The 24,866-nt window shown below is 38.7% G+C and overlaps 1 protein-coding gene across 4 annotated transcripts in view; it reads left to right on the top strand.

The window, feature by feature from the left end:
- mllt3 (MLLT3 super elongation complex subunit) overlaps nt 1–24,866 on the top strand; it is a 353,405-nt gene that overhangs the window by 177,658 nt on the left and 150,881 nt on the right. For all 4 annotated transcript variants that reach the window (XM_039759174.1, XM_039759177.1, XM_039759176.1 and 1 more), the window contains exons 3-5: nt 7,168–7,250; nt 19,944–20,087; nt 24,112–24,150. In XM_039759174.1, the coding sequence (XP_039615108.1) occupies nt 7,168–7,250; nt 19,944–20,087; nt 24,112–24,150 (266 nt within the window). The remainder of the gene's footprint in view (nt 1–7,167; nt 7,251–19,943; nt 20,088–24,111; nt 24,151–24,866) is intronic.

Raw genomic sequence — 24,866 nt, forward strand, 5'->3', positions numbered from 1 at the left:
AATACTATTCAAGTTATTTTATTATTTTTATAATGACTTGACCATTAATATATTTCCACATTGAATGTGCCTGGAAGGTGTGACTACATTATGCATTTCTTTAAACATGCAGTGCTCCCTACAAAATGCCAGACATCAACAGTGAGAGCATTGCTACAATATATGAAATGAACAAGAAAATAGGCAATGCAATGCCCCGGACAATGGGGAAATTAATTTTTAATCATCCTGCTTTTCTGGATTCTAAAGGAAAATAATTCTTTTTAGTAATTTGAAAAAAGCAGATTCTGCATTATGATGGAGTGGTTATAATTGCTACCTCACATCTCTAGGGACCCAGGTTTTATTCCCTGGCTAGTGAAAGTTCTGTGGGGTGTGCATGTTCTTATCACATTCTTGTGGGGATTTTACATGTATCTGTTGTTTTCCTCACATATCTCAAAGATATGTGCATTAGGTTAATTTGGCTATGTTTGACAATGTTCCACCTAATAATTCTGGGACAGGCTCTGGCTACCTTCTAACTTTATAATGGGAAAGTGATGGTACAGAAAATGCAATTGATGAGTAGAAAAATGTTAATAAGGCTGTGGCTCGCTTAAGCTTTTGCTTTATACAGTTTTCTTTCAAATAATGGCTTCTGTCTTTGTCAGGACAAATTAAATGCAGACATGCAGTCCATTTGTAAATAAGTAGTTTTCTCTTAAATGAATTCTTGTATTTTCTTCCTTCACTTACACTTTAGACACTCTCTGTTATTAATTCCGCTCCAGAGCTGTAGTAAAGGATAACGAGTGAGTATTTTGAAGGTCATTGTGCTATAGCAAAAACTCATCTTGTCTCATTTTATCTTCATGCCTGCTTTTCCTATAGGAGGCAGTATGGTCAGGTAAGTTAGCCCAGACTTCCCTGTCCTCACTTGTAGTTTCCAGCTGTTCCTGTACAATTCCCTGGTTTTTCCAAGCCAGCAGAGTTGTGTGATTCCCTCCAAGGTATCCTTGTTCTTCCATTGCTTCAAGTTGTGCATTTTGGGGATGGGGGCATCCTTATGATAGTCCCTCCTAAACTGGCTCCTCTCTGTCTACAGGAGCATAACTCTACTCTGAAGCTCTCCTAAGTGGCAGCCTAACCACCATGCAAAAAAAAAAAAAAAAGATTTCTGAGGTTTGTACTTTTGACCTCATTGTTTTATGCTCAGGTCTCATTCATTTACAGTATGCTTGAGTGTACTCTGTAATGGACTTATATCATAAACTCAGGAGGTTTTGCTTTGTTTCCCATGCTGTTGGGTTGAGCTTCAGTTCTGTGGCCATAAGAATTGTAACTGGATGAAGGAATTCTATAAAAGCTAAAAAGCAGGTTATCTTCTAATGTAGTGTAAAAATCGTGAACCTCCAACATATGGCTTAAAATGGTCAGCTCAGTTTGTGCTTGACAAACAACAACTAAATCAATGGATAAATGCGGAATAAAAATATTCTTTTCAAATGAGCTGTCCTGAAAGGTACAATTATTATTTTTTCTCCATCTCTGTAAGCATATTATAATAGTTACAAATATGACTACTAGAGAACAAGTAATTATAAATGCATGTGTAATTTTGTCTTTTTGTTATGTTGTACATGGACTCGTCTGTAGCACTGCATTTCTAAATTCTTTTATAAACGAAAGAACTAACAATTACAACTGTGTTTTCCCTCACGTTTTTCTTGTTTTATTTTGACAATTTCTGAAATGATGATTAACATCCTCTAAACAAAAATGTCTTTCATTCTGCCATGTATTTATCTACAGGAGTTTGTATTCATAGTCTCATCTCAGGATAATAGCAATTGACTTGGCCTTCAGACTGGAAGTTGGTTAAAGATAATGGTAAAACCTTTTTTTCTGTGATCTGTAAAATATGCTCCTTTTTTAAATGACTTTTAAAAGGAAAGTATTTTCAGCTTAATGAGTTCCGATTGTTCATTTTCAAAACTGAGCCACAAGCTTTCAAAGAAGCATTCATATTTTTAATGAGTTACTGTAAAAGAAAAGACAATAACAGGATTTTTGTTTGAATAGTGGGATTATACTACATATTTTAAATCAACAAGATACATTTTTTAGCACACTATTACTGCAGTCTTGTCGTACAACACTTTTACACTCTGCTGTGTCAGAAGGAGTTTGCAGCAAAGTCATTAGAATGAATTGTAAAGTTTATAAAGACCCATGCAAGTCTGTCTGCTAAATGAGCCATTGAATTTCTTGATGAAATATGCAGATATTGTGCATATGACTGGTAAAAGAAAGTTCTGCTTTCTTTAATATATAAATGAGCATAACACACATTCACTTACTATGTATTATTATATCCATCCTTTAAGCAATAAAGTAATGTTTCATACATCAAATAAAAAAAATATTTAAAAAATGTATATAATTTATTTTTAGTCCCTAATGCAACTGAATTTTTTCTCCACTGATTTTTCTATGAGAACATTTGGGACTCTTTTTATAGTAGAATCACGCATCTAAATTTCCCATTTAAATGATATTGACTTCTGACTATATAGTATATAGTAGAAAAAGAGATGGCAAAACATTTTTACATGAGTTGCCTTCCCATGTTTTGAGTGTTCGCTTACTTTTGCTGAATCTATTTAAGGATACATATTTTGATTAAAAAAAAAAAAAAATCACTGCAATTTTAAATAAAAAAAAAGTAATATGAGGTATGTCACCAACAGTGAGTACAAGTAATCTCTGTGTTGCGTTAACTCTGTTACCATTACCTGGACATCAACAGTATAACAGTCATTTCCAGCAACCAGTTCTATCCTTTGTTATACTAAGGTTCTAAAATATAATGAAGTTATAATAATGCAGAACTGGAAGCTTTCTTTGTATAGTAACTCCTCTTGTTGTCTCTATTCCTGAGGCACACTTGTGAACTAAACAAGGTAGCATTATAAGGCCATAATATAAGCATAACATTCTCCAGCCTGCTTAATTTAGTTCAGGCTCACAGGTAGCCAGAGCCTATTCTGTGGATTGGTTGTAGGATTCAGATCCACAAAGCTGGATCCAAGAGATGGGTAGCACTTCCCACTGTCGCACAATATACTTTTAAATGCCAAAACATTACAATGTAGAAAGAGTGTATAAAATTTATGTTAAATCTAATATTAGGTAAATAGGCACACTTGGCAATAGTCAACCTTTTCAGGAATAGGCACACCACATTTAGATTTATTTAAGCTTTCATTTAATTTTTCATGCATATATATATGAAGAAAACATTTAACATCTTTGACTCTCAAAACCATTGCACATGTTGCTTTGTGTATGTTCTTGTGTACTTAGTGAAATATTATGTTATTTTTTGAAAGCTTTTAATAAATTAACTGAAGTTTTTCTAGAAAGAAAACTGCTTGTTTTACATCTGAATGGAGCTACTGCATACTCTCCAAAATATAACAAATTACAAGGATTTTCCATGATGTTCTGTTTTTCTTTTCAAAATTTAATGACAGTCACTTTTACTGTCAAATCAGAATGGAATCAGAATACACAGGTGTTTGTATATCCAGTAAAACCTTGACTATCCATCAGGGGTCGGAACTGAGGCATTGACGGATAACAGACCAGCTACTTTAAAAATGATATACAGTAGATTAGTTTAGCAAATATTCATATTTATTTACAAAACAAAACTAAATTAATAAAATATAGTTTTAACAAAGTTAATTAATTCATATAATAATATAACTCGGAGGTACTGGAGTTTTCTGTGTATTATTTGGAGTTTTTGTTCCGTAATAAACTGTGCCCTGTCTTATATGCCGTTATCTGGGTTGTGGAGCACACATCTTAAACAGTAAAAGAAAGCTTTCCCTACCGATCAGTTTTTCTTCTCCAACTTACATTCTTATTTTCTGTATATCTCAAACACTCCTGCTTATTCTCTCCTGACTCACTATTCAAAACGTCTTCTACCGCACCTTCCTTTTTCTCCTAACTTCTCATGTCACTGTTCCATTACTTAAAGCATTCTTTCCTCCCTTTTTGCACCACTGCAGCGCATCACAAACTGAATGCACATCAGAATATATTAACAAAACAATGTTTTTATTGAAAATTATAATACAGAAGAACATTAACATTAATACAAAATATTACCTTCAGTGGTTTCCATTTTCAACACATTTCGGCACATGTCAGAATCATGCTTTATATCGTTCACTCTTCACTGTTCTTCACTACTCATTCACTGTTCTTCCTACTCCATAGATTGAAGCAATACTTGAAATACTTTCGCCATTTCATAAATGTTTAATAATTTCAATTTTTTGTGACAATTCCAACACCACACATTTATTGGCCATAACAAAAGCTATAAAACACTATTAAACTGAAGGTACATAACTGACACTGTGTTGCTGTGGAAGTACACTATGTACTAGCACAAGAGAAAGTTGTTCCATTGCGCAACGCTCGCAGTTTACTGCACAGCAGTATTACTGCATTAATAGGTAGGCACTGGTGTGCATAATGTTTGTTATGTTTTTTTTCTAGCCCTGACGGTTAATGGAGACTGACAGATAATCAAGGTTTTACTGCATTATTGGAGATATCCACTTGTGATTTCTCCATTGTGCCCATAAACTGCTTACATGGACAGCAATTTCCTACAACCCTGTCCTGGTTAATGCAAGTTTATCATTAGTAAATTGGAACTACTTGACAGTGATTTACAACACCATCTTAAAATACAAAGTGCAATTGTACAATGGAGCTGTTAAAATGCAACTCAAGTTCACTTAAATCTTGAAAAGTTATTATTTTAAAAACACTAGCTATTAAATTCCATTTCAGTTAATTGCTTGATAAATATGAATTAATATAACAATGCAAATTGCTACTATACTGTGTATCTATGCATCACCATATCACTCTGATTACAGATTTAGTTATTTGGTTTTAAACGTTGATGGAGTCTTACTCTGAAGATGTAAATTTTTTCATTTGTATCTCTGCCTTTTAACATGGTGTGGAGTATAAAGAGATTTAGTTGGTGCAGCATGGGCTAGTAATGGCTTTACTTCACTTGTAATAGATATGCAGTCAAAAAACAGTGTATCAAAATAAAATATCTCCGTGAAATAACATATCATGCTATACTGTATTTCTCAAAAACAGCAAAACTTAGATGGTAATGTGATCAACAAATATGTGACTATAGACATCTCTTTTGTTAACTTTTTTATCTAAGTAATGTTATGGATGTAACAGTGCTTGTACCTGTACATTTCTGGCAGGTAGAAATGGTGTTTAGTAGTCTGTGAGATAATAAAAATAATCCATATTTTGTGTGTTACATCCAAAGAGGTGTAATGCCTAAGACATATTACTCCTGCACACCATAAGCAAATTCTGTGCAATAAGATATGCTATATACACTCTATGATACCCAGTGTGATTTTTCTATGCTTTGGTGTGCTGGGCTGGTAACTTCATGGCCAACAAATCAACAAACTAATTAAAGAGGCAGGCTCAGTTTGGTGTGTATTCTCAACTCCCTGTAAGTAGTAGTGAAGGAAAGAACTGAAAGAAAACTAGTTCCTTTATAATTAATGGTGCACATCCTCTCTCTAACACACTAGCACAGTGTACTTTAGGCTGAGTCATGTGTGTGACAAGAAACACTACTGGGATTTCATTATACCAAAGACAATATGTCGAATAATGCCTCACTGTGACTGTGCAGTTTTTTTCTTTTTTTCCTGTTTAGTCATTCTGGTCTGGGTTCAGACCATAGTGTGTGCATATTTAGTGTTCTGTCTCTTTATGTATTTATAAATTTATTTCTGTAAAAAGCCGTATTTCCCCAAGGGGACAAATAGAACAATTTTTTGTATTGTTTGAAAGCAATCTGTGAAACCCAGTATTCGGCCTTCACCAAACAGATATAGAGACAAGACAACTTTGTGTAAAATGGCAATTTGTATAGGATAAAACAGCATGTAAAATTAAAAGGTTGAGTATAAGCTGTGATATTGGTTGAAATATAGTTAAAATTGTCAAATCAAAAATATGTAGAACAAAGTAAAATCTTGTTCCAGTTTTTTACTTTGGCTCCCGTGAAAGGGACCATTAAAACAATGTTTTTGTTGTTGATGTTTTAACTGAACATTTTTTGGTCTAGTTATAAAATAGAAAATCCTTACCACACTAATTTTACACAACAGTAGTGAAAATAAGTTATATTGTAATTTTATGGCTATCTGTTTTACTTTTTTTGTCTGTATGAAATGTCTGTATTTTTTGAAGTCCTTTTAACAGTACATTCAGTATGTGTGAGTTAGTTTTGAGTTTATTCATTAATGACAAACCAGTAAAAGATGAGGTTGTTTATTTCAGTTCAGATTTTGTTTAAACATGTCAGTTTAATTCTACTGATGAAGTTAGTTTATGAGCACTATATTTGTGATTTAAATTACAAATATGTCAGAACAGACTGGGCAGGTGTCATGCATAAATAGCTATCCACCATAAGAGCAAAGACCATTGTTATGGAATTTGCACCAAAACTGACAAAAAGGGTGATCCGGGTCTCTAAGTAAATAAAAGCCAGACCAGAACTACATTTTTATACTGTATGTTTTGATTTACACTGAAATCTGTAACATTTATTGGAGTGTGTTTTCTGGATTTGCAATCAGAGAGTAGTTTAACATCAAGCTCCACAAATATTTGCATTTTTCTTCTGTTATGTACAATCACAGTCGCTGCCTTGTACTGTATCAGTATGGTGAAAAATAAATTTTTTGCCTAAAGTAAAATTGAACTAAATTATCTTGGTTACTAAAATTTGATAAATTTCTTATAAATATATATGATTTTTGTTTTAATGTGATAAACAGTAGGCATACTGCATGTGTTGGGTTTTTCAGACCTGAGACTTAGTAAAGCCTAAAAAAAAAATAAAAAAAACATAATTGTATGTTCACAAGGCCAAATATTAATCTTTTATATGTAAAAATTAGCTATTTAGTCTTTCTTTTGCTCATATAACTTCCTTTCCATATTTACCATTAATTGCATTTGAAATTTGTTTTTTTTTTTTTGTTTTTTTTTTTTGTTGAATGTGTTTTAATTTTTCTTTTTTTTTTCTTTCAACAGTTTGTAAAGACCCACCTTATAAAGTGGAAGAGTCCGGCTATGCTGGTTTTATTTTGCCAATTGAAGTCTACTTCAGAAATAAGGTATGCTTTTTATGTGTTTTTTCCCTTAGAGTTTGAAGTATAGAAATATTAGCCTGAGACATTGTTTATCAATTGTAAATAAGTATAAACAAACTTTAGATCAGGTGTGCAATTTTAAATATATTGCTTTTCATTACATGATTGTGCAGAAATCTATTCAGTGTCATTCCTTGTCAAATCAACAGATTTTTCCAGAAATACCATGCGCTACGATCTCAAAAAAATCTGAATACCAAGTGTACCCATGTTATCCAGGAGAAAGACTGTAAAATTACAGTATTTTGATATAAGATCAATACTTTCCAAGATGCAGCCAATTTTGTGATGGGAGAGGATTGTCAAATTTGACACAGCTTTATTTTTTCATCAAGTTCACAAGACCTTATACGGTATCATGAACTAAACCATGTAGCATGCTTAGATTTTGCATACTTGTACCTTTGTAGGCATAGTATATAGCAAAATCAAAATGTTTGGTCCAGATGACACCACTTGGTAAGAACAGACCTTCAAAAATGAAAAAAAAAAATATTTAGCTTCTTTGGCGCTGCCATATTTAGGCTTATGCAGCCTTCTAAATTTATTTTCCATGTTTAGATACTTACACAGGGCATTTCAAAGGCTTATAAACAAACTGCATCAGGGTTTGACCATCAGACTTCTCAAATGTGAAAAAATAATTTTGGGTCTGATTTTCAGACCAGCTTAATGCACTGTGGGAATGTCCAGATATTTTTAAAACTATTTTTCCTGTTTCCTACATGGTCCCTTCTTTCTCAAAAAACAAGTCTTACTGTTCATATGTGAATCTTTCATTTTTACTTTCAATTATAAACATGGGTTAAAAACACTATTTGTCAGTAATGATAATCATAAAGTTCTTTATCACTAACTTGGGTATAGGATAAATGGAAAAATATAAATCACTAAAGGCAACATTAGTTATAATAAAATGTTAACATCTTGGTATTGCAGCAGCAGGAATGTGACCCATTCATTTCTGTTTCAATCGAAGTACAAAGCGTAGGGCATCTTCTTCTTTGAGATCAAGATGGTACTGCCTCCCACTGACTGTTGCATGAAACATATCAGGATGTCTGATTCTGCTTCACTCTTGTCACGAATCACACCAATCCAACATTTTTATTCATACATGCACCCAACATAGCCTCCAATAGGGCACTGGTCTAATGTAAAGGATTCATCTGATCCATCAGGAGTATGACAGTGAGAGGTCAGGATCTCATTTGCTGCTTCAGCGGTGAATATTAGGACAGTCAATTGACGGTCTTCACCCAACACCTATCTGACTTTGAGTTTGCCATCTCTTGTAGGGTTTTAACAGTGGTATTCTCGAGTACTCTTTTGGTCACGGAGAATCGCATTCTTAGTTCAGCAACATGAAACTGGACATCATCATTTGATATGAAAAAAAGTTTGACATTTTTGATAATTGATTAAAACCTCAGTGATTACAATTTTGACACATGGCACATTCAGCCTATGTTTAGAATGGAAAATATACATGAAAGATTTGCATAAGAAAAGTAAGGTTTATGTTTTGAGAAAGAAGGGATAATGTAGAATAAATGAAAAATATTTTTAAACTTATCTGCATATTCCCCTATGCCGTTACGGTGCTCTGAAAATGCAATTCAAAATGATTTTTTGGATTTGAGAGATTTACTCTTCACACCCTGATAGATAAATACTTTATTAATCCCAAGGGGAAATTCACATAATCCAGCAGCAGTATACTGATACAAAAAACAATATTAAATTAAATAGTAATAAAAATGCATGTAAAAGCAGACAATAACTTTAAATAATGTTAGCATTTACTCCCCCGGATGGAATTAAAGAGTCGCATAGTGTGGGGGAGGAACGGTTTCCTCAGTCTGTCAGTGGAGCAAGACAGTGACAAAAGTCTGTCACTGAAGCTACTCCTCTGCCTGGAAATGACACTGTTCAGTGGATGCAGTGGATTATTCATGATTGACAGGAGTTTGCTTAATGCACGTCGCTCTGCCACAGATGTTAAACTGTCCAACTTTACTCCTACAATAGAGCCTGCCTTCTTAACAAGTTTGTCCAGGCGTGAGGCGTCTTTCATCTTTATGCTGCCTCCCCAGCACACCACCGCGTAGAAGAGGGCACTTGCAACAACCGTCTGGTAGAACATCTGCAGCATCTTATAGAAGATGTTGAAGGACGCCAACCTTCTAAGAAAGTATATTCGGCTCTGACCTTTCTTACATAGAGCATCAGTATTGGCAGTCCAGTCAAATTTGTCATCTAGCTGCACTCCCAGATATTTATAGGTCTGCACCCTCTGCACACAGTCACCTCTGATGATCACAGGGTCCATGAGGGGCCTGGGTCTACTCCTCCTCCTGCCCACTCCTGATGGAGCCCACAATAGCAGTGTCATCAGCGAACTTTTGCACGTGGCAGGACTCCGAGTCATATTGGAAGTCTGATGTATATAGATTGAACAGGACCGGAGAAAGTACAGTCCCCTGCGGCGCCCCGTGTTGCTGACCACAATGTCAGACCTGCAGTTCCCAAGATGCACATATTGAGGTCTGTCTGTAAGATAGTCCACGATCCATGCCACCAGGTGTGATACAGTTACTTTTCTGTTTATTGCTTTTTTCTAAAAGCCTATATAGTTTTCTGAATAAGGTAAAAAATCAAAAGTCTGTGTTGGTTACAAATGTGTGTTTCTGAGGCCTAAATATGGCTAAGCCAACAATTTTGGTCAGTTTCAAGGGGCTGCTTTCGCCATGCATGGTCATCTGGACCAAATGTTTTAATTCCATCACATACTATACCAATTAATGCACCAGCATGCATAGCCTGAGCCTGCTCTGGAAGATTTTATCTGGCCTCATTTCTTCATCAATCTAACCTGTTCCTCTCCTTCAGAAAACTGGTTCTATCTTGGAAAGTATTGATCTTACATCAAAAACATTTTACAAGGTGTCTCCTGACCAACATGGGTACACCTGTGAAACAAGTGTATGTCTAATTACACAGTTAGGGAATAAGGAGAGGTACGGAAACACTCCATATAGACCACAGTTTACAGTAACTTTTTAACAGAAGATAATGGTCACACTGCTTCTTGCAGCAAAAAAGACATTTGGCCAGTGGCAAAAGTAACACCAAAGACAGAAAGGAGTGTTAACAAATTATGAAAAATAAGGCAGCTGTGCTAACTACCACTTATGCAACATGCACAGCTTTACGAGCATCAACATTGGAACTGCAAAAAGTGAATAACAGTTAAAATGCTTTGAACTTTAGGGTATTGGTAAGGTTAAACACTGATAGGGCACTTCTTAGTACTGTATGATATATCGAATCATTTACACTAATTTGTATTTCACTAGAAGATTATGTTCTTTGGACAGGAAGAGAAAATCAGTAACTGAATTCAAATTAGTTGACAAATTCTTTGTTGTTACTGGCACAACTGCCTATTTCAAATAATTAATGGGTTACTTTATAAAGGTTGCTTACAGCTTATAGCATCAATTTAATTAGGCCTAGGACATATTGATGCTGCCTAAGTTTGTAAGTAACTACATCAACAACAGAGAAGGTCAGTAGGTATTTATTGGGTAAGACAAAAGGTACTCTACAAGCATCTAGGTTTTTTTATTGCTTATTTTGTGGCAGTAAAAATGAAATATTGAAATAACATGGAACATTTAATGTAGGTAAGATAATCATAAACAAGATATTTGGTATTTCTTTAATGTGAGATGGAAAAGTCATTAATAAACCAGATATGTGTAGTTCCCAAAAGTGATACCTTATAAAATATTCCCATGTGGAAAGTTTTTTTTTAATTTATTTTTTTAAAAAGTTTATTTTGTTTGTGTATTATGGAGCAATCTCTAGTTTGGGAGGTATATTTCACAAAAGCCTATCTTCTTCAATTTGCTTGTCTCATTACCTGCCTTCTCCCAGTATGTGGACTGTAACACCTGGGGAAATAGGACTATTAACCTACTGTATGCAAATGTTAAAGACACATACAGTGCCACCCCGCTGCCTGCGCTTGGGAAAGCAGATCATAACCTGGTTCTTCTTCAGCTTCACTACAAACCAAGAGTGAGGGAACTACCTACAACCAAACGCTCATTCAGGAAGTGGTTCCCTGAGGCAGAGCAAGCTCTGAGAGACTGCTTTGGAACTACAGACTGGGATATCCTGCAGGGATCACATAGTGAGAACATTGAGGAGGTGGTTGACTGCACAACTGATTACATCAACTTCTGTATGGATATTGTAGTTCCAGTAAGAACAGTCCGCTGCTATGCTAACAACAAACCATGGATTACAAGTGACATCAAGGGCCTTTTGAACTAGAAGAAAAGGCTTTTAAAGGCGGTGATCAGCATGAGCTCAAGCCTGTGCAGAAGGAACTCCGAGTCCAGCTCAGGGCGGCGAAGGAGCACTACAGAAGAAAGCTGGAGCAGAAGTTGCAGAATAACAGCATGAAGGAAGTGTGGGATGGGATGAAGATCATCACTGGCGGCAGCTGGAAGCTGGGTGCCACCATCGAGAGAGATGTGGAGAGAGCAAACCAAATGAACAACTTCTTTAACAGGTTTGACCACCCTAACCCTCCAACCATCGTTCTGCTGAAAGCAGCATAGGAGAGACATCCCCACCCACAATTAAAGCAGTGCAGGTGAGCAGAGAGCTGAGGAGAATTCGTGCCAGCAAAGCAGCGGGTCCAGATGGAGTATCACCACGACTGCTGAAGACCTGTGCGCTGGAACTGGGGAGTCCTCTACAGCAAATCTTCAACCTGAGCCTGGAACAGGGGAGAGTCCCGAGGCTTTGGAAAACATCTTGTATCACCCCAGTCCCAAAGGTATCACGTCCTAGTGAGCTGAATGACTTCCTGCCTGTTGCTCTGACGTCACACGTGATGAAGACCATGGACCGGCTGCTGCTTCACCACCTGAGGCCACAGGTCTACCATGCCCTCTGCAGTTCGTATACCAGGAGAAGGTGGGAGCGGAGGATGCCATCATCTATATGCTACACCGATCCTACTCCCACTTGGACAGAGGCAGTGGTGCTGTACGAATTATGTTTTTGACTTCTCTAGCTTCTTCAACACCATCCAACCTCTGCTCCTTAGGGACAAGCTGACAGAGATGGGAGTAGATTCACACCTGGTGGCATGGATCGTGGACTATCTTACAGATAGACCTCAGTATGTGCGTCTCGGGAACTGCAGGTCTGACATTATGCTCAGCAACACAGGAGCACAGCAGGGGACTGTACTTTCTTCGGTCCTGATCAGCCTATATACATCAGACTTCCAATACATTCGGAAGTCCTGCCACGTGCAAATGTTCGCTAATGACACTGCTATTGTGGGCTGCAGGAGAAGGAGAATAGGAAGCTAATCAAAGACTTTGTTAAATGGTGCGACTCAAACCAGTTACACCTGAATTCCAGCAATACCAAGGAACTGGTGGTGGATTTTAGGAGGCCCAGGCCCCTCATGGACCCTGTGATCATCAGAGGAGACTGTGTGCAGAGAGTAGAGACCTATAAATACCTGAGAATGCAGCTGGATGATAAATTGGACTGGACTGCCAATACTGATACTTTGTGTAAGAAAGGTCATAGCCGACTATACTTCCTTAGAAGGTTGGCGTCCTTCAACATCTGCAATAAGATGCTGCAGATGTTTTACCAGACGGTTGTGGCGAGTGCCCTCTTCTACGCGGTGGTGTGCTGGGGAGGCAGCATAAAGAATAAGGACGCCTCACACCTGGACAAACTGGTGAGGAAGGCAGGCTCTATTGTAGGAATGAAGCTGGACAGTTTAACATCTGTGGCAGAGCGACGGGCGCTGAGCAAGCTTCTGTCAATCATGTAGAATCCACTGACAGACTGAGGAGATCGTTCCTCCCCCACACTATGCGACTCTTCAATTCCACCGAGGTGGGGTGGAATTAAACACTAACATTATTCAAAGTTATTGTCTGTTTTTAGCTGCATTTTTATTATTGTTTAATTTAATATTGTTTTTTGTATCAGAATGCTGCTGGTGGATTATTTGAATTTCCCCTTGGGATTAATAAAGTATCTATCTATCTATCTATCTATCTATCTATCTATCTATCTATCTATCTATCTATCTATCTATCTATCTATCTATCTATCTATCTATCTATCTATCTATCTATCTATCTATCTATCTATCGTAAAAGACTCAACAAGAGACAACATAAACGTTTGGGGTTTCCGGCCCCATATATTGCAGAAAAATCCACACTGCAAATCAGGTCAAAAGATATAAACAAAACAGTTCATATGCGCGACACCATTAGAGCGCGGCCATTTATAAGGGAGGAGCGGAAGTGGAGGAATGCTGGGAAGGAACCGTGAGGGAGGATGGGACTGATGGACGTCAGGAAAGATGGCGGAGGAAGGCGAAGTAACGTACTGCGGGAAGGCTTATGATGGCGGAGCGTCTTTTTTCCTGGAAGAAATCAAGGAGAAAGGTTAGTACCCCGCCACTCCCTGCCGGCGAATGTCTTTCGAAGCGGTTTAAAGTGCGTCCGCGGTCTCCTAATCGTCGCGTGCGTGACACGCCCCACCCCCTTAGCCCAAGACCGTCAGGTCGGGCGGACCTAACCGAGAGGTCGTGGAGGCGAGAGAGGGCATCGGCATTGGCATGGAGGTTGCCGCGACAATAAGTGACCGTGAACTTATAGGGTTGTAGGTCCAGAAACCACCTGGTGACCCGCGGATTCGACTCTTTGTGCAGGGACATCCACTGAAGAGCAGCGTGATCAGTCACTAGAGTGAACTCACGACCCAACAGGTAGTACCGGAGATGAGTCACCGCCCACTTAATGGCCAAGGCTTCCCTCTCCGTTGCCGCATACCTGGTCTCTCGGTCCAGCAGTTTCCAGCTTAAGTACTTCACGGGGTGTTCAACACCATCGACGCTTTGGCTCAACACGGCGCCCAGGTCTGTGTCCGCGCCGGTCTGGAGGATAAAGGAAGCCCAAAACAGGGTCCTTAATACAGGTGCCGACGTTAGGGCCGTTTTTAGGTCACTGAATGCATGTTCCGCCTTGTCGCTCCATACCACATTATAGGGGGCCCTTCTTTGTTAAATTGGTCAAGGGTGCTGCCCTTTCGGAGTAACGGGGTACGAACCCGCGGTAGTACCCCGCCAAGCCCAAGAGAGCCTGCACCTGTCTCTTGGTATTCGGACAGGGCCATTCCAGGATGTCTTTGACTTTGGAACATTGGAGTCTCACCTGTCCTCGTCCCACAAGGTAGCCTAAATATTTGGCCTTCTTTAAGCCAAAATAACATTTACGGGGGTTAATGCGGAGTCCGGCTTTAGCGAGTGTTGCAAGGACAGCAGAGACCTGCAATAGATGCTCCTCCCAGGTGCCGGAATAGATGACGACGTCATCCAGGTAGGTGGCACTATAGGACTGGTGGGGCTTCAGCACTCTATCCACCAGACGTTGAAATGTCGCCGGGGCCCCGTGCAGCCCAAATGGGAGGACCTTGTATTGCCAATGTCCACTAGGGGTGCTAAAGGCCATTTTCTCTTTTGCAGATGCCGTTAAGGGAATTTGCCAATACCCTTTCGTCATGTCAAGAGTAGTCAAGTATCGAGCCGCACCCAGGCGCTCAAGTAGGTCGTCAATGCGGGGCATCGGGTAGGCATCGAACTTGGAGACCTGATTCAGACGTCTAAAGTCATTACAGAACCTCCAGGAGCCGTCTGGCTTGGAAACGAGGACGATAGAACTGGACCAAGGACTATGGCTTTCCTCAACAATGTCCATATCCAACATCCGTTGCACCTCCAGTTCCACTTTGGCGCGTTTTGCCTCCGGGAGTCTATATGGCCTCTCCCGGACGACTACTCCGGGGTCCGTGACTATATCGCGCGCAATCAGCGAGGTCCGGCCCGGTGACTCGCTCACTACTTCGGGGACGGCCTGGATTGCCTGGGTTAACTCCTGCCGCTGTAAGAGTGTCAGCTCGTCACTGAGGTTAAGGGCAGACGTGCTAGCGAATATACGAGTGTCTGGAGACTCCTCCCTGTCCTTCCAAGGTTTTAATAAATTGACATGGTAGATCCTCTCGCTCGGCCGACGATTAGGTTGCTTAACTAAATAGTCGATGAGCCCCTTTCTCTTCTTAACCTTGTATGGCCCCTGCCAGTGACAGCAACTTGGAATGGGAGGTAGGAACGAGCACCATCACTCGATCCTCTGGGCGGAACTCTCGGAGGACGGAGTTGCGGTTGTAATACCGGGCCTGCGCTGCCTGCGCACGAGTCACGTGGTTGTTTAGGAGTGGCCTGATTTTAGCTAGTCTGTCGCGCAGTTGCGCCACATACTCCAATATATTGGAGGAGGGAAGGGCCTCAGCCTCCCAGCCCTCTTTTAGTATGTCTAAAAGTCCTTGAGGTTGTTGCCCGTACAATAATTCAAAAGGGGAGAAGCCCGTAGAGGCCTGGGGCACCGCGAGCTGATGCTCCAGGACTTCCAGGAGTCCCGGCATGTCCTTGTAAGGATGGCGCCGGACCTGCTGGGCGAGGAAACTAGGCAAGGCATTTACGAGGCCCTCACAGGCCACCTGCTCTACTACCTTCCGGGCTTGGGGACCCTTGGGCCATAGCCAGCGCCCCATTTTACCCCAGAAGTCAAAGGCCTGGGCTCGGGCCGGTTTTTCTGGGTCAAACTGGCAGATCCGCCATTCACTCGCCTGCTGGCCCGGCGTAATGCCGTAGCGTGCCAGGATCTCCCGTTTTAGGAGGTCGTAACTTGCGGCCTTCTCCTCGGGGAGATCGTAGTAAGCGTGCTACACGGGTCCCTTCAGGTAGGGCGCTAGAATGGACGCCCACTCGGACCGCTGCCACTCGTTCCGGGAGGCTGTCCGTTCAAATATGCCGAGGTAGGACTCAACGTTGTCAGCCTCTGTCATAGGCACCAGAGGCAGAGGCGTTGGACGAGGCGGGTCGGGTCTTACCCTCCGGGCTTCTGACAACCTGGCCTTCGTTTCCTCCAACTCCCAGGTGGTAGCGGCTTGCACTTGCTGCAGGGACAGGATCTGGGCGTTCATCCTCTTCAGCACTGTGTTGAGGTCCTGTCCTTCAGTCATTTTCTTCGGACTTGTATCCTGCCGGCTACGCCACTGTAAAAGACTCAAAAAGAGACAACATAAAGGTTTGGGGTTTCCTGCCCCGTATATTGCAGAAAAATCCACACTGCAAATCAGGTCAAAAGATATAAACAAAACAGTTCATATGCGCGACACCATTAGAGGCGTCGGCGGCCATTTTATAAGGGAGGAGCCGGAAGTGGAGGAATGCTGGGAAGGAACCGTGAGGGAGGATGGGACTGATGACGTCAGGAAAGATGGCGGAGGAAGGGCGGAAGTAAACGTACTGTGGGAAGGCTTATGATGGCGGAGCGTCTTTTTTCCTGGAAGAAATCAGGGAGAAAGGTTAGTACCCCGCCACTCCCTGCCGGCGAACGTCTTTTGAAGCGGTTTAAAATCCGTCCGCGGCCTCCTAATCGCGCGTGCGTGACACTATCTATCTATCTATCTATCTATCTATCTATCTATCTAGACTTTCCAAGTTAAGTTTATGGTAACAAAAGGGGAAGCAGGACAAGCCTGGCCACTCTGTTGGTATAAACAACATCAATGTTCTTCTGTTAAATTCTTACATACTTCTAGGCTTGCTAAGATTTATGATTCCCCCAGCTTATCCTGATTCTGCCTCAGAGTTTATTACCCTGGGTAAATTGTCACTCTATGCTTACATTATTTCAAATTATTTGCCTTGAATCTGTGAAACGCCAGTTCTAACAGTGAGGCCCTTCTGCATTTTTTAAATCCTTACACTGAAAGTCCAAAGTACGACTTTCATGGTGGTCCTCTATAAATAGATAGATAGATACTTTATTAATCCTAAGGGGAAATTTACATACTCCAGCAGCAGCAGACTGATTAAAAACAATATTAAATTAAAGAGTGATAAAAATGCAGGTAAAAAAAATGCAGCTGAAACTCTGTAGAAACAAGGATGCTAGAACCTTCTCTTGGGAGCCAGACCTGGGAGTGCAGCTCTGCTGTCTTTCTGTTTTACTGCTCTAGAGGTGTGGGTTGGATTTGGCAGGGGTCAGATGCTATGTCAGTAATGTGTAAGACATAGTTGGGATAGAAACAGCTGCTTTAGACCTCTTTCCATCTTTTCCCAAGCAAGATTAAGAATGGTGTACTTTGCTTTAATTTGCAATTTTTTTTCTTATTCAAAAATCAATAGAATAAAATGCTCTTAAAACTGAAAATTTACCCTTATAACTTTTGCTTTATCATGCCATTTTAGTGGTTTCCATTTATATTACTTGATAAGTCTTAACCAAGACAAAGGAGTTGCTTGTGGACTTTGGAAGAAAACAGCAGAGGCACCACTAACCCCTCGGCATTAAGACCACTCAGGCAGAGAAGGGAAACTGTTTCAGATACCTCGGTGTCCACAAAACAGAAGACCTGACCTGGTCCAAGCACATCAACATCTTAGTGAAGAAGACCTGGCAACATCTTTACCACTTCAGTGATTTTAGGCCACCCTCCAAATAAGTATCCTTAGTGGAAGTATTACTGACTGGTTTGGGAACAGCACACAGCAGGACTGAAAGGCTCTGCAGATAATGGTGCAGTCAACTGAACGGATCATAAGGTGTGCACTCCATGACATCTGCACCAAGCGATGTTGAATCAGGGCAAAGAAAATTATCAGGGATAACTAGGGCTGTTCGATATAACGATATATATCGGATGACAATATGAAAACGTCTATCGCTGCAGATTACGCTATCGTTTGTTTCGTGGTGTCGCAAAATAAACTGTTTACGGCAATATTTTTTTCATTGTTTTGATGGCCACCACTTGGATGCAGACACACTAGCATGGCTGATGAAGACGAGGCAACACCAGGTAGCTCCACACAGAAGGACCTTGTTCCTAAACGAGGGGCTACCTCTGTAGTATAGAGATGGTTTGGATTTGAAGAGTCTGACACGGACCAGAAAACGGTACTGTGCAAATTATGCTGCAAACCGATCGCTACCACAGACTCCAACACGACAAACCTCTTCTACCACCTCCGCAAAAAGCACGTGAGCGAGCATGCAGAGAGTTTACAACTGAGAGGCAGGCCACGTAGGATATTACAGTTGTAAAGGTACTATTTAAACGAGCATGTTAAAAGCTTGGAAGATTAATTGCTACCAAAACAATTTGCTTAAGGCATAATTTTCCCTGCAGCGTTTGCTGTCAGCGTTAATCTTGTTAAAATTACCTTTACGCCACAACTGCATTAACACGGCAAATCTCCGATAACGAGTTACCGCGGATCGCCCCGTGCTTGGGGCTGGACGGCATTAACACGTTAAGCGCCGTCCAGTCCCACGCACGGGGCGATCAGCTGTAACTCATTAACGGAGATTTGCCACACTACGATGTGCAAATTAACATTTTACTAGAATGTAGCCTAAAAATATTATATTTAATATTATATATTTAATATATTTTTGTCGTAAGCCTTATTGCTGCTACAGTTTGAAGTACAATGTTTACATTTGGTTTTGACAGTTAATGTTAGACTTGTATTTATTTTGTTTAAAGGGTTTATTGGCCTTATATAGTTTAGTTGTTAGTGCTTTGATCCCTTTATATTTAATATATGTTGTGAGAGTTATTGCTGCTACAGTTCACATTTTGTTTATGTCAGGCATTTTATATAGCAGTATTTTATATTGGGCCTTTAGTAATTTGTTTTTGAAAAGTGTTTTATATTTGATACATTAACATTTTATGTTTATATTCTAAGTCAAACATTTGCTCAAATGTTCTAAATAAAAGAACAGAAATAATTACAAGTTGAGTACTTCTCATTTTTGATTTTTTAATTTAAATGGAAAAAAAAGGAGTGGTGATTATATAAACTATTCACTGAATACAAAGAAAATGTACTATATCGTGATATCGGGATATGAAATGAAATATCGGGATATAAGATTTTGGTCATATCGCACAGCCCTAGGGATAACAGTTATTCCATCAATGGCCTCTTTGTTCTGTGGTCAGGAAAACGCTACTTCTGCCTGAGAGACTGAGAATGAGCTTCATTCCATACTCCATACTTATCCTAAATAAGGACAGTTCCTAGGGCTGGATGATGCCCTTTTGTAAATTAATTTACATTTATTTTTTTATTGTATATTCTATAATTCTAATATAATGCATAATATTTGTGATATTTAACATTGATTGTTATTAATATATTTTTAAAGTATTGTGTATGATTATTAATTGTATTATTGTTTATTTCCCTTTTAAGTTTTTCTATAATGCACAGTCTTGAAGTTGAGTAATTAAGCATTTCTCTACATGGTGTACAGTATGTATAAGTGTATGTGACAAAATTTGAATTTGATTTATTAGTTTGAGGATTTACACTGTGTAGATACTTTATATGTCTGCTTTTATCTTGCCAATTTGTAAATATGCTGTTTCTCTGCCCCTTTTATTCTTTTTGTGGTGGCTAATTCAAAAATTGTTCAGGGGCTTAGTGGTTTACTGGTCTAATATTATGCTACTCTACAGGAAGAGCCCAAGAAAGTGAGATTTGACTACGATTTGTTTCTTCACCTTGAAGGCCACCCTCCTGTAAACCACCTTCGCTGTGAAAAACTCACATTCAATAATCCCACTGAAGAATTCAGGAGAAAGCTGCTAAAAGCAGGAGGGGTGAGTTTTGCCCACTTAGCACTTTAGGGCAGTGATAGCCTTGTTACTGATTAATGAGAATACATTTTGGTAAGCAATGAAAATCCTTCCACGTGTACAGCTTAAAATGGTTTCTACAGTGATAAATGTCCTGGCCACTTATTTTAGGAGTACAGGTGAACAAACAGGGCATGCCTTGGAGAAAAGATGAGATCCATCCATTAAAACAGAATTTATATAAATAAGGGTTTTAGCATTTAGGAAGTTGAAAGTAGTTACAATTCACTTCAGTTAAGCCAATAATTAACTTTACAGATTAAAGTGAACTTGTCAGAACTCTGTCATTTATCACTAGGTTTTAAGTTTGTCCTTGGCATTGAGCCCAAGTTTTTCAAAGTAATGCGTTTTTTTGTTAATGAATGGTTTGTAAGTGCACTTTATTTACTTTAAATCCCGGATATGCAATGCAGTATAGAAATAAAGATTGCCTTTTTGTTACCATTTTTATTAAGGTTTAAATGGGTAATTTATTTGGCCTTCATATTCACTTTCTCAGAAATATAGTTTCTTTTAGTCCAGGGGAACAATAAGAGTGACTCGCTGCTGTAGTTTGTGTGATAGATGTTTAGAGATTTTTTAATATTTAATGTAAAGGCCCATATCATTATATATTTTGATTAAAAATGATAATACTTGGACATGATTGTTTGTTTATTTTTTATGTGTCTACTAGTATAAAAAAATATAATGTCAAATATCTTTGCTTATCTCTGGAACACTGTTTCTTGACCTTAACCTGTGCTACAGGACTAGGGAGTACAGTGGAACTTAGAGTCACGACCCGAACTAATTTTCCCCATAGGATTGCATGTAAATACAATTAATCCATTCCAGACCATACGAACTGTATGTAAATATATTTTTTAAAGATTTTTAAACACAAAAATAGTTAATTATACCATAGAATGCACAGCGTAATAGTAAACTAAATGTAAAAACATTGAATAACACTGAGAAAACCTTGAACAGAGAAAAGTACCATTGCAAGAATTCATGCTATAGCCTTATGAACTGCTCGCTGTAAACACTTTTTTTTAATGATTTTTAAGCACAGGGAAAAAATGAACATTTGAAAAATCCATAATTTAATAAACAACCAAGAAAAGTAACATTGCAACAGGAGGAACTTGGTGGAGAGGAGATTACAGTTTTGAGGTAAAGTCTATGACGATGCGGGTTCGCTGCATGCTCCCATCTCACTTCCGGGAGCCCTTAAACTTGTCACCGTTGATAATGTTACCGATGAGCACGACAGTGAGGCACTACAATGGAGCAAATCGGATAGTGCAAAAAGTGCCAAGTGCTTTTATTAAAATCAACAAAACAACAATCAAAAACAATGTCCAAATTAAATAAAGTGCATTGATCTCAGAATCCTTCAATAAATAACTAATTCCATAAAAACAGCAGTGAAGTGGAGGTTAAAATCCAATAGAAAAAAGTCTCAATTAAATACAACGAAGTTAAAACAATGCACGAAGCAGTCTCTTAAAAACAAGCCCGGTGCATTCTTTAACTGCCTTACGTGCCCAGCTGTCCTTCTTCTGGTCACTCCAGCTCCTGGATCGCTCAGCTGGAGCGTCCGCTTCCTTCTGCCCCACCGAGTGTCGGCCAAAACACCCCTGCTTGGGCTCACTACCCAGCTACCTGCCTGCGAGCACGCACACGCTTGCTCGCTCACACCAGTTCTTTCCACACTGCTTCCTGCTTACTGTACTTCCTCACTCCTCAACCTCTGTCTTTCTTTTTTTTTCCTCCCTTTAGCCGCTTTGCACTGTAACATTCAACCACCACCGTCCCCTCGCTAAGCTGCAAGCTCGGGAATTATTTATGTAAAACTGGCTTCTTGACATGAGCTGTGGACCCACTATACCACAAAGTCCCTCTGTGTGATGCACATCTGACCGAGAACAATGTACTGTACAGGGAGAGAGTGAACACGTACGTAAAACACTGGCGCGTACAAACTGGAAGGGAAAAGAAATAGAGCACAAAGAGTTCACAACGAATGCACAGGGAGAGACTGAACACATGCGGAAATCATGCGAGCGTACAAACCGGAAGGGAAACTGGTTTGTTTGTCACCCAAGTGTGTGGTCGTGAACAGATGCGAAAGTTTGGCGAACTTTTTGGTCGTACAGTAATCCCTCCTTGATCGCGGGGGTTACGTTCCAGACCAATGTGATAGGTGAAAATCTGCAAAGTAGAAACCATATGTTTGTATGGTTATTTTTATATATTTTAAGCCCTTATAAACTCTCCCACACTGTTTATAAATATTCCCTGCACAGTTATACAGCATAAACCCTTTGTATTCTCTTAGATATTAGGTAAGATTCATTGAAATTATATATGTAAACACACTGTTTATATACAGTAAAACCTAAATATTATTTTAAGATATCGAGTGTCTCCGATATTACATATGTTACAGCCATTACAATAGACAGGCCACCAGCAATAAATACGTACAATGCAAGGAAAATTGTATACAGTAAATGTGTGTACAGTTACACTAAACGTACGTACATGTACTAAGTACTGTAAGTAGAAAATTAATTATAGTTACTTACCAACAATGACATGACGACTTGTCCAAAAACGATGAGTTTAGTTTTACTGCACAACAAAGGAGAGCGTTACAGCTCTTCTAAAGGAGCCTCTTCAGGCAACCGTATATCACTGCCGTTGTTCTTCTTCCGGCAGACTTCAATCCAAATCCCTAAAGCAGATTCCATCCAGACTACTGCCTTATTACATCCACTTACAACTCATTTTGCACCCTGGTTAAAAAGACACTGCGGCCGTAGATCTTATATTCCTTTCTTACTTTTTAAATAAAAAGAATCATAGCCTCATTGTAACAGGAGCAGATCGTTTTGAAGCCATAATGAAGGGCTTGACTATGCACAAAGATAAACACAAAAGAGCACAAAAGTTAACTCTTTACACAGCGAAACACGTTGATGCTGAATGAGCGAGACGAGACTTCCTGGATAAAATCGCATTCAGCACACAGGAACTTAACTGCGTGCTCTGATTGGTTAGCTTCTCAGCCATCCGCCAATAGCGTCCCTTATATGAAATCAACTGGGCAAACCAACTGAGGAAGCATGTACAGGAAGTAAAAAGACCCATTGTCCGCAGAACCCGCGAAGCAGCGAAAAATCCGCATAATATATTTAGTTATGCTTACATATAAAATCCGCGATAGAGTGAAGCCGCAAAAGTCGAAGCGCAATATAGCGAGGGATTACTGTAACCCGATTTGTACGTGGTCCAAGATGTATGTGACCCGAGGTTCCACTGTATGTAAATCGTTTCATCAGACCAGTGATTGATGTAAAAAATTAAATATCTAAATTGATATTCACTTTCAAAACATTTCAAATATTATTTACAGCAATATATTGAAGTTGCATTGTCACACATACCTTTATCGATCTGCCCATTATTAAATTCAAATTATATAAATGATGGTCTTTGGGATAAATAAATTCAGTATTCCTAATGTTCATTATTGTAATTCTAAAGTTTCTATTCAGATCTGAGGTAATGAGACTGCTGAGGTGCTGTTTTATTGTCAATCATTTTGCATTTTTTTGTGTTCTTACTTTTATAAACTTAACATTTTAGTTTTTTCTGTGCAGAATTAACATTTCAGTACAATAATAGTTTTCAGGTTTTGATGTTTAATTTTCATCCTTCTGAAATTTATCTGCATTCTAAATATATATACTGTACCCATGAAGACAAATATCTAGATTAGGTTTTATGTTGTATTTTCTGAAAGATAAATCTTTTTTTTAAATCATTAGCGTGCAAAAAATTCGTTTATAAATGTCTTTTGCTGAAAACTATTTAATTGCTTGAAACATTTTATATATACATAATCTTTTATTTATAAAGGTAAAGCTGCTAAACAACTTATTTTACATGTAGTACTACTTAATGAATTAATCTGTTTAACTGTTATTACACACAGCAACGAAATCCCCATAAGAGGAGTGCAGAGGACCCAAAAGTAAGTATGTAAATTTGTTTCTACTTTAAATGTCTGTTAATGGCAATCTGGAAGTGAAGCTGTTGACTCCTACGAACAATTTGTGACAATTGTATTGTGTACAAATGTTACATTGTTTTAAATTAAAGTTTGTTTGACAGTTTTAAAATTTAAAAATTAATCCATGAAAAACTGTGGCATGTCCACGTATACAAATATTACTTGAATTAAGTGCTTCAAAGAAAGTAAAGGCATAACTGTTAATATGATGGTTTGCAGTTTGCTATGTAATACTGTATTTGTCCTATTCTTTGCTTAATTTAAACAAAGTAAATTTTTGCAATAAACAATACAAATTGTACTCTTTGAAATTCTGTAAAAAATCTGAATTATGTATGACAATAAAGGATAATTTGTGAGGTAGTTAATTTCTTTAATGTGCAGAGCTCTCAATTAATGAAATAGAATGAAATATCTTAATCTTGAAGTTTTGGCATAATTTTAATATGCTGTGTTTGCTTTAGAGAGATTTCTATTAACTTTCACAAAAACATAACATATGGGTGCATTTTACTTTATACATTGTTTAGTTAAGGTTTAGCTATATGTGGTTTGTGGTTACAGACAAACCATTTATGATTTACTTGGTTTTTATATCATAACAGTTGTCTTTATTGATATAATACAACAGTTTTTCAGAAATTGTTCTACATTCAAATTTATTTCTCTAGAGGTTT

The sequence above is a fragment of the Polypterus senegalus genome, chromosome 7 (genome assembly GCF_016835505.1).
Source record: "Polypterus senegalus isolate Bchr_013 chromosome 7, ASM1683550v1, whole genome shotgun sequence".
Taxonomy (NCBI): domain Eukaryota; kingdom Metazoa; phylum Chordata; class Cladistia; order Polypteriformes; family Polypteridae; genus Polypterus; species Polypterus senegalus.